General features: G+C 42.2%; 1 protein-coding gene across 1 annotated transcript; it reads left to right on the top strand.

The window, feature by feature from the left end:
• Window positions 1-182: 182 nt before the first annotated feature.
• Window positions 183-8,414, top strand: calm1a (calmodulin 1a). Its single transcript, XM_068579806.1, has 6 exons — window positions 183-315; window positions 5,064-5,094; window positions 5,227-5,370; window positions 5,476-5,582; window positions 6,466-6,601; window positions 7,345-8,414. Exons 1-6 carry the CDS (start codon window positions 313-315, stop codon window positions 7,371-7,373), a joined length of 450 nt encoding a protein of 149 aa, XP_068435907.1. The 5' UTR covers window positions 183-312; the 3' UTR covers window positions 7,374-8,414.
• Window positions 8,415-11,207: the final 2,793 nt, after the last annotated feature.

Genomic DNA, 11,207 nt, shown 5'->3' on the forward strand with positions numbered 1-11,207 from the left:
TTACAACTAAGAAACTTGAATAATTATGAGAAACGTTCATTTATAAAACACATAAAACTTGACACCCCCGAAGACGGGTACGCGCACACCAGTAGGCTTGTATGCGTGTACACGTGTGTGCGTGCACGTTTGAAGAGACGGAGCCAGGGCGCCGCACTGATTTAGAGACTTCCCTAGTGCGGAGGAATACAGTGATCCGTACAGCAGTGGTTCGTCCTGCCTGCCCGCCTCCAGCCAGCCTTGCTCAGCGGCAACCTTCCATTTCCTATCTCCCTGTAGCGTTAGCAGACCGGACTCCCGACTCAAACAGACATGGTGAGTATTTAATCAACCACGACTTGAAATGTACGGCTTGAAATGGTGTCACGTTGACTAAATGCCAGCCCACTGCTCTGAAGTGTCTCCCGGATAGTCGTTGTGTTGGAGGGATACCCTGCAGCCTCCTTTGCGGAGAAGTAGAACGGACTAAGCGCTGAGTTAGCTACCTAGCTAGCTGTTAACACTTGTCAGAGATGCTTATCGTGTCGGTGTTCCCGCCATTGAACTTCTAAGCGGGAGTTGATATTGTGTCGCACTAAAGGGTACTACTTGTTACAGGTGGCCGCATACTGGGTACTTGGGTTGGCTGTTCCCAGTGTTAGCATCACAGCTAACGTTACGTACCCAGTACTGATTATCTGACAGCCGGACCACCGGTCCACGGACGGAACGTGTGCGGTTTCGTGTCGAGAGTAACGGTAATGCTAGTTTGTCCCCAAAGCAGTGCTGACGACGCAGTTGTTGTAAGAGAGTGGCGAGTCTCTTCCTGGTCTCTTCGCATATATTTTTTTCTGCCGGTGTTGCACAGTCGTTCGACATCCAGCGATAAGAAAGACCGGTGGGTGAGGTGCTGGTGGAGGAACCGATCTAACGTCCGCTCCTACAGCGAGTCACCCGTGAATATAGGTTCATATATCATAAATGTCCCCACAATTAACATTCATAACAGCTATTGAAGTACAACATCTAACCATTAAAAAAAAAACGCATTAGTGATAGCTGCGTGTCCTAATTAGGTCACCTGTACGTGGTCCCTTTGCCACACAATTAGCAGACATTCGCTTACATTCACACACGCATGTTGTCGTGGGGGAATTACATTATACAGTATGATGGACCTTTTCTTGAGGCAATATTTTAGCCTTAAATGTACAACGTTTGTTTGATAGATGTAATCTGCCCAACACATTGTTGGCTCCTAGTACTTTTATTATGCAGGCAAAGCCCACTACTTTAGGTAAATCCCTTTTTTAAAAAAGTCCTGCAGCAGCATATCACTTAAATTTACATTTAGTGGATTATTTTCTAGATCACATCTTTGACATCATCTTCACATGCACGTCTTGACTAACACAGTGGTTTGTGATCGAGTGTGTGTCTGGCTTTCTGTCCCAGCAGCTCATTCATATTAAAAACCAGTAGGTCCTTGTTTCTCGTTAGAAAACGGTGGACTGTTTTTTTGTTGTAGTTTTACACCGAGAGACAGCAAATCCAACTTTAATGTCCTGAGATATTTTAGGCTTTTGAATCATGACATTACCCATGAACGATAATTAAATTTGTTGAAGCCTATAACATTTTGTTTCCTCAAAGTCAGATGGATAAGCTTAAAAACCGAGTTACGTAATTGACAAGTAGTCTGACACAATGAGTGAGATTGGTTGAATGTTCGATGAATTCATTTGAATGTCCCTGTTAGATATTTTAAATATTGGACATTTGGGCAAGGCTTCTGGAGTACCCATTTCTTTAGCTGCCTCTTTAATTAGTTGCTTGGCTGGTTTATGGTTACTATATTTATATGGTTGACAACGTTTAATAAGGAAGTAGTCACAGGGATTGAGTCATTACTTTTACAATTGGCATGGTTCCTTTCTATTTGTGAGACTTGTTTAAGGAAGAAATACTTGTCAGTCATCCTACTGCAGTTGTGAGTGTAAAATATGTTTATGGTTAGCCCATTTGAACTGAGCTTATACTGGAAATGAAGTATACATCGGTGTGTTCTTGTATGTAGCCATTTTTACATATAAATGACTTTTTTGAACAATTAATTACAGATTTATTTTTACTTATTTAGTATTGGGGTTGAATTTAATAATGTATTAAGTCCACCCCTGCTACTAAATGTTATTTGTTTAATTTCCCCCTAAATTTTGTATTGCTGTTACTTGTGCTTTCAAAATAAATCATAGGGCCTACATGCTGCACTCACTATCACATGAGCATTGCAGCGCCTTGAGAGGAATTTGGCCTGCGTATTAGAGGGGTTAGCAGCTTGTTAACCACTGCTAGAGCGCACACTCATGCATTGACACAAATCCTCGCTGTCATTATCATCAGCCAAATTCTGAATGCCTAATATTTATTGCTTGACAGTACTCTACCTTGTATTAGAGGAAACAGTTTTGTTTTGACCATTATTATCATATTTTCTTTCTCATTCTCTGTCCCTAAAGGCAGAAAAATACAGAATATATTTAGGATCCGATTTAGTTTATTGATTATCATCATTACCTTTTATGCTGTGATTTCCAAAGCTCTTCCATACAATGTCTTAATATTTTAATATTATGTTAGACATTCTGAAAAAGATTAAAATATTACTACTAGTGATCCCTCTTTCTCATACTATTTCTGTTTCATAAGATAACTGCATTACAGATGGTGTATGTTATATTGCTAATACAAACTATTTGAGTTAGTGCACTTCATCAAAATTAATATAGAATAAAAGATGAGTTTTATGAAATTCAAAATCCTGATCTCATGTGTGGAAAGAACATTTAAAAAAATATTTCCCAACAAAAGGACTAAGACCACATTCTCCACCTTAAACTTTGATCTGATAAGAATCACATTCTGTACATTTGTATACATTGAAAGTTTAGATTTAGTTTTGTAGGAAGAGCAGTTTTCCATTTTTGGCTCATTTACTTCAACAAACCATAACTCGGGACTCACGGCAAGGTCTTGGGAAATTAGTGTGTCATTTGCAGAACCTATTGTAACTGTGGAAAGAGGGGGCCATTTGGCGTGACCCATGATGCTGTCTAGGAGGTCAGATGACCAGCCAACTGATCCTCCCTAGGAGTTGCAACTGTAGCAGTGAGATGACAGGCCGCAGTTTAGCACATGCATATAGACACACAAAACCACTGTGACCTCCCCCAGTCTGGACACTGTTACACTCACACACCTTAAATCAATTTCCTGACACATTTGGGTGACCTCCTCCGGCCTGGCCTCTATATATATGCACACACACACACTCTCTCTCTTTCAAAGTGTTGAATGCTATTCAGCTATTGAATTACTGCAGGAGGTGGACACTTCATCTGTACATCCATCTTTACTGTTTATCTGTTGGGGAGATGGACAGACGGCTAAGCCTTCACTGTCATGCCTAGGCTTACACATACACGCACACTGATATGGGGGTACAGAGAGTGAGGTTCTCTATCGCCTCATCCTGTTGGAGTCGGGTGCAGTTGGGGAAGGACAGGGTCTGGTCACATACCCTCACAGCACCGCGAGGACAGAAAGAAAGATTGCCAGTTTAGACGGATTTATTGAGACAGACAGACGGATGGACAAATAACCAGGAAAGCATCAACAAACCAGCTTTTCTATCAGCTCATGGAAGAGAGAGATACCTCGCCTGTCAGGTCAGTCCCAATACACTGACCTTTGCCACACCAGAGGGATTGTGACAACTTCTGTCATCCATCCAGCCACTTTCACTGGTTGGATTGAAAGACGAGTCCTGCGGTTATCCTGTCATCTGATCACCATTTGTGTCCATCCAGCTATCTACCTTTCCAGGAGGACTAAAGACAATCTGTTTTGCCATCTCCTCAAATCAGAACTATTTCCCCCCTTAACCTAACAGTTATGTAACTATTCAGAGAGATGGAAACATCTGCTGTCCGCCTTTTCCATCCACCATCTGATTTACAAATCAGGAGCGACTGATAGATGTCTAGCCATAATTTTTTTCATCCACCTATTCCTCCCACCCTGAGACATCCTTTCTGCCCTTCATGTCATCATTCCTTCACCATGCTGCCTAAGAAAGTTGCCCTGTACCCAGCAGAAGATGAGCTGGTTAACCTGTCCACGGTCTATGACCTCTTGGATGAACAACAGCACTATTACAAGGAGCTCATCCAGCAGCAGGAGAGGAACTATCGAGCCTTCCTGCAAATGCTGATGGACACGTCATCCAGCCGCATGGACGGCCTGGTTAGAGAGATGCAGGACCTGAGAAACTGCTTGCAGGGAGCCAAGAATGAGCTAGCAGAGGTTAAAAAACATGGTGTCCAGAACAGCAAACGGGCCGAGTGGCTGGCTGAAGGCCTGGTGACGGTGCGAGGGCAGCTGGATGGCCGCAGTGTCAAAACGGGAGTAATTGGGGGAGGTGCAGGTGGAAGAGCTATGGATCTGAAACAGCGCAGAGGTGGTGGGTTAAGGCTGGATGGTGGAGGGAGAGGTGGAGAGGCCAAAAAAACGGCACCGAAAGCCATGAAGCTGGTGGCAGACCTCACAGATATCGACTTTGATGACATAAAGGTTGCACACGCACACACATGCACAGTTAGAGCTTCAGCATCACTCTATGGTCTATTGGTGTTAATGTATTCCACGGAGACAGACTGTCAATGTTTTTTAAATACCATAGCTGGCGTCTGTGGTTCATACTGGTCACTTTCTGTGACTAGATGTTAGTATGCAGGGCAGTTGGTACTAAAAGTAAAATAGAAAAATTAATGAAAGAATTGTGGCATATTGTTGCATCACTCTTGAGTTTGTCTTTACAGTGCAGTTCATGCAGGTTTCTTGAATGATATTCATGGCCGCAGCACACATGCTTGTTTTACTGGGCGTGTCCTCGCCGCCTGTCACCATTTAGTTTGTAATTACAAGTGTGATTGCTGGAAATAATTCAAAATTGTGTTGGTCGATGAAACTGATTTCTTGTCATGTTTTAATCTTTCCCCTTCTTTCTGTTTTTTGTTATTTAGGCTGACCAACTAACAGAAGAGCAGATTGCAGGTAAAGTGACGATTTAAAATCACTGCATTACAAGTTTTATTGATACACTCATTACTGCATCACTGGAATATCAGCTTTGTTGCACCTGCGGTTGCTAATATTTCTTCCTCCATCCCGACGTCCTCCTTACAGAGTTCAAGGAGGCCTTCTCCCTGTTTGACAAGGATGGAGATGGCACCATCACCACTAAGGAGCTGGGCACCGTGATGAGGTCACTGGGTCAAAACCCAACTGAGGCCGAACTCCAGGACATGATCAATGAGGTGGACGCAGATGGTATGGTCATACCTCCTAAAACTTGTTAAACTAGTGTTCATAAAACGCTTTTGCCAATATTGATTGGTTGTAATTATGACTGACTTGTGACTTCCTTCCCTCCAGGCAACGGGACCATTGACTTCCCTGAGTTCCTGACGATGATGGCAAGGAAGATGAAGGACACTGACAGTGAGGAGGAGATCCGGGAGGCATTCAGGGTCTTTGATAAGGTAAGCCGGGATGTGTGTGTGTGTGTGTGTGTTCTGTTGCGAGAACAGTAATTGTTTCTTTGATGTATTGCGTTTTTCTCATCAGCAGTTTAGCATTGATATACATTCAACTGAGATTAGAATGTTTTTAAGCTTCTGCTGACAGCTAAGGGACTACTTGCTCTGACAGTGATACTTGATAAAGACCGCCTACATTAAAAGCTGCATGATAATGTACTGCAGACCTGTCAAAATTGGTGAGAAACAGTTGGATCTTATTCTAAAAAAATAACTGCTCATAGGTTTGACTATTAAAATATCTGAGCATTCTGTTTGACACCGTATCCCATCTAGCTGCAAATAATGCCAAAATTTGAACTTTAGTTTCTGGTTATTCTTGTTACTCACTTTGAAAGCACACAGTGGATGAGGAACGGCAACTTTGTGATATTAAAATGAGGAGTTATCTTTATGATACCTCCTCATTTTACGACAAAAACCAAAATACAGAGGCAGCTGGCTCTAGGGAGATTGTCAGTGTCATTTCCAGTAAATATCAGAATACAACATTTGATGATGGGAAGCTTAACTTGTCCATCTTTGAAGTGGTTTGTTTACATGATGTAATCTAACGCTTGTTGTTAGAACACGGTGTCACACTTCACGACCTAGTTCTCTGCGATCATTGCAGTTGTTAAATTATTCCTCGTTGAGCTCGACTTAAATCTACATTTCACTTTTAATTCATGAAAGTGTGGCAGACTCAAACATGCGAGCTCGTCAGCTGCCATAGTCTTGCTTTTTTTTTTGCCACAGTCTAATCTTAATTTTCATATTCAAATATCATTTTGTTTTGTTTTTTTCGATTGAGTGCCACTTGTAATGGCGTATGTGTGTTGGGCAGGATGGCAACGGTTACATTAGCGCAGCAGAGCTGCGTCATGTGATGACCAACCTGGGAGAGAAGCTGACAGATGAGGAAGTAGACGAGATGATCAGAGAAGCAGACATCGATGGAGACGGACAGGTCAACTATGAAGGTACAGGAGTGTCAAGTCTGTCTTGAAACTTACTCATACTATACTTATATTCGTGCTTAAGTACATTTTATTATTTATTGAACAAGACAAAATTCTGTAAGCCAACAATGTGCAAATTACTATAAGGTAATCAATGAGGGAGAGGGGGCGTGGTCTAGACTCAATATGGTCCTTCAAGAAGCCAAGGAAATCAATTGAGCAGTAGAAGACACAATTTGCACACACACGTCACCATTCTAATATTGTCAACAATAAGAGCCCTTACACAACGAGCAATAACTAAGTCCTGCAACAGAATCCACAGCACACTCGCCTCTAACCCATCACACACACACACACACACACACACACACACACACACACACACACACACACACGTTGATGCACAAACTCAATCATGACACATGCACACTTGTCTGTCACTGTGCAGCTTTTCTCTTGATTCACAGCAGCTCAGCCACAGTTCAGTCATCCAACAGAGGCTGGAGATTGAAACATATTATATCTTACCGTTTTTTAAAATAAATAAAAAAAGGAACGGATCACAAATGATAAACTTTGCTTTCAACATATCTTCCTAATGCGACCCCTCCCTAAAACCCTAATATTTCGCACACTGCTGATGATAGACATAAGTCCAATGGCTGGTTTTCTTAGACTGATCAATCATAATGTATGCACTGTGTTCTAAGTGCACCATTTACACTGTTGAGTTTTTTATTTCTATTTTCTTTTCCCCACAGAATTTGTTCAGATGATGACTGCCAAATGAACTGGGCTCACATCAAAGACAAAGAATCAGTCAAATGTTTCACTTACCTCTTATTGCAAAAATCTACATTTATTCATACTGTTCTGTATAGACTGAATGTTGGAAAACTGATAATCTGTCCATATTCACAAGCTCAAAAAAGGTAAAAAAATAAATAAAAATAATAATGAATAAAAAAAAGACAAAGAAAAATTCTAAATGAATCTATCTGCATGTACTGGCTTGTATTCCCTGCCCCCAGCGCTGAGCTGCCCAATCAGATCTCAACCTTTTAGCCAAGCAGCCTCTCTGCAGCTGGTTTGGCCACTGCACCTCCGCTTCCTGGTTCCATCTGCCTGATTTCATGATGATTATATGGGATGGCCAATGGCCTTTCTTCTATGACTTCCTGTTTTCTTTTTTCTATTCTTCATGCATGCAGCTTTAGATGGGTTAGGGTTGAGAGCCCAACGGCAGAAGGCTGTTGGCCTTAGGTTGGCCTGGGACCCACAGAGGAGGGAGGGAGGGTTGACAGATGGATGGGAGTGAGTAAACCCGCAGAACCTTTGCAGTTTGCTTACCTAAATGAAGTCAGTGACAACAGAGATATTTTTAAGAAAAATTTTAAAATGGAATAACTCATTTTAGATTCTGTGTTTCTGGCATGTCAGGATACTCGCTTTATCCTCTGTGTGTTTACCTTTTTTGAGGGGGAAGCTTGGGTGGGACATAGATTTGAGCCCGTTGGGTTGGGTGGGCTTTAAAGGGGATAATGTACAAGTGCGACTATGAGGCAATGTTGCTGTCACTGAAGCTCGCTTCGGGACGCTATATTGCCTCAAAGGTTGCACTTGTATTAATGATTCTACGGGGGTGTTAATTTCAGTTTAGTGGGGACAGGGTCGGTGCTTTGTGGCATTTCTATCTTGTGTGTGAGTGTGCGTGTGGGTGCGGCGAGGCCCGGCCCAGTCCAACTGTTCTGTTCAGTTCAGTTGATCTGCATTCCAAGTTGTACATGCTAGTCTTTACATTTTGTTTTTCCAATAAAATATCATGAAGTAACATCTCGTATTGGGTCTTGTGTTTATTCTCGGCGAAGGCAGATTCTGTGGGGGAGGTGCCGCTTTAAAATGACTCATCTGTGCTACTTATGGCATGCTATGTCTTTCTGGGAGTGTGTAAGTGGACGCACACGCACTGAAGCCCACCAAAAACACATTTTGGGAGGCGAGTTGGGTCAGCCTTTACATTCCTAAATCTAAATGAGGATCAGAAACATGAGACGAGAACATAAACTTACCACCAAAAGTTGCATCTAGTCCTAGAATTTCTTTCATATAATGAGTGTTTGCATAACGACTAAGTAATTGCAATAGATTACATCAGACCAGTACAATGTCACACCTTTTTTATAGGAGGAAAAAGTTGTTTTAAAGGATTTCTAAAATATGGAACTTTCCAAAAGTGAACTCAACAAGCGAGTGTCCCAAAGACACTGATGATAATGAACACTGACATGTTCCCACCAATCTAGTGTGTGTGCATGTGCGTGTGTGTGTGTGTGTGTGTGTGTGTGTGTGTGTGTGTTGTGGAGGGGTGTCACAAGGACTTCTCCAGATCGTTGAAAACCTCTGTCTGCAAATGAGGAGGTGTTGCTAGGCAACAGCCGGGCATGGGGTGGGTGGAATTGAAGGAGAGGAAAACTGAAACTGTGGGAGTTTGAGGAGAGAGCAAGATAGGGGAGGGGGAGGTTGAAAGACAATAATAGAAACCCAGGACTTGCGGGTGGGGAAGAGTACGAGGGATGAAACGAGAACCGATTCACAGTGCATCTTAAAACCCATAAAATCTCCTCTCCTAAAATACCTCCCTCCTCCTCTGGCTCAGAAGCTGCTGCTCTTGCTTTCTTCAGCAGATGAAGTCAGTGGCAGTCGTCGTACAGTCAAACAAAGACGATAAAGACTTCAGTCTGTGCTTAATTACCGGGGAGCTGAGTCAATAAGAAGTAGACCTTCGTGTTTGCACAATTGGCTCCTGCACAGATGGTACTTCGGAGAATGAATCCAGTGCCGCTGATGATGTCGTCGATGGCTTTGGTGAAACAGAGGGGACGTAGCGATGCAGACGGCCGAGAGGAAAGACTGGGATGCAGTCGCTGGCTGCAGTTATGTAACGGTCTGAAGTGTATTAATATCTCTTTAATATATCTCCCTGCTCGCCATTAGCGAGCTGCAACGCCAGCGCTGTTAACGGGGTCTCCAATCCAGAGGGTGTTCTCTCACATTCTCCTCAAATTAATCTTGCGCACACATTTAGCAACGGCGTCACACACACACACACACACACACACACACATACACAAAATCCCTCACGCTTGGCTGCAGCTTTCAACCACATAAATATTTCAGTTTTTCACCTGACGGCTAGAAGAATGGGGTGTGTGTGTGTGTGTGTGTGTGTGTGTGTGTGTGTGTGTGTGTGTGTGTGTGTGTGTGTGTGTGTGTTGCATACTATTCTTTGTCATAGACTTAGTCAAGACTTTTATGAAAGATGTTATGATGTACTATCACTTTATAAGGGTTTTCACAAAGTACTATATAATGACATGTTTTACGGCACGTTTTTATCGTTGAATAGCACCTTCAAAGTCCCGGGTGTGTATTTCTATATATTACTTTGTGTAAATCTACAGCTGTATGTGTACTGGCTGTGAAAACAAATACACTTGGGACAAATAAATCCCAGTACTCCCCATTTCATTTAACCGAAGCAAACACAGTAAAATGTAGAAACTAAATGTACTCTTATGGTCCCTCAGTGTTAAGATTGTGTGAACATGTAGTCTGATTACGGTGTCACTGTTGGGAAAGTTATTATTATGAACATGTTTATATTATGTGTCTCCTGAGGATCTTCATGGTTTTCAGAATTATAACATGAACATTAATAAAGTAAATTATTAATAATACATGAATAAATCCTGAGACCGGGCCCCAACATGCTAAGACCAAGCTACAATATTTATACCTAAGTGATAACTAATCTTGTTTTCAAAATGTTTTAATCAGCCGTCAGATGAAATGTAATGCAGCTAACGGTACAATATTCCATCATACATTATTTATAATCCATGTGTCATCAAAAGACCAATATCATATACTGTAGTGGGCTGAGGTCATGACCTTCAAGGGGGCCGACGTGTTGGTGTTACTTGAGGATCCAGCCGTGGCGGGGGGGAGGTTGTGTGTGTGAGGCTGAGCTGGGCCTTCCTGACACTCTAGGACAAAGCCCGTCAGCGCCGTAATCCTCTGATAACACACACACAGAGGAGGACACGCCTACCCGGTGACAGACGCACACCGGAGAAAGTAACGCACACCGTTAGCCCCCGAGGTCACAGCGAGAGGGAACGCCACACGGAGACGCACGTGTTGGCGCGAAGCTGAATATTAAGGCTTTAAATAAAACATCTCTCCTCTGAGCATACGGTAGGAGCCGAAGACTTTTTAAGGATCGTTGTACTATGACTTTCATGTGTTTAGGACATTTCTATGGCTTACTATGAACTCTTTTAGTGCATATTATACACAGCACAACAAACAACAGACAACACATTCATTGAACCACTTTTATTATTTCTGTCAGTGTCATCTAGTTTCATTTCATTCATATACTATATATTCTCCAGGAAAGGGTTGGTGATTGTGAAAATATTGCAAGAGTGCGTGAGGATTTCAACAAAATAATAATAATAATAAAAAAAAGTTTAAGACTACCAACCCTACCTTTAATTTTTTATGACATAATATGAGTTTTTTAATGAAATACTATGGCTTTTAAAAAGCTGATTCCAGC

The sequence above is a fragment of the Clinocottus analis genome, unplaced genomic scaffold (genome assembly GCF_023055335.1).
Source record: "Clinocottus analis isolate CAN_PGR_092001 unplaced genomic scaffold, fCliAna1.0.p SCAF_17, whole genome shotgun sequence".
Taxonomy (NCBI): Eukaryota; Metazoa; Chordata; class Actinopteri; order Perciformes; family Cottidae; genus Clinocottus; species Clinocottus analis.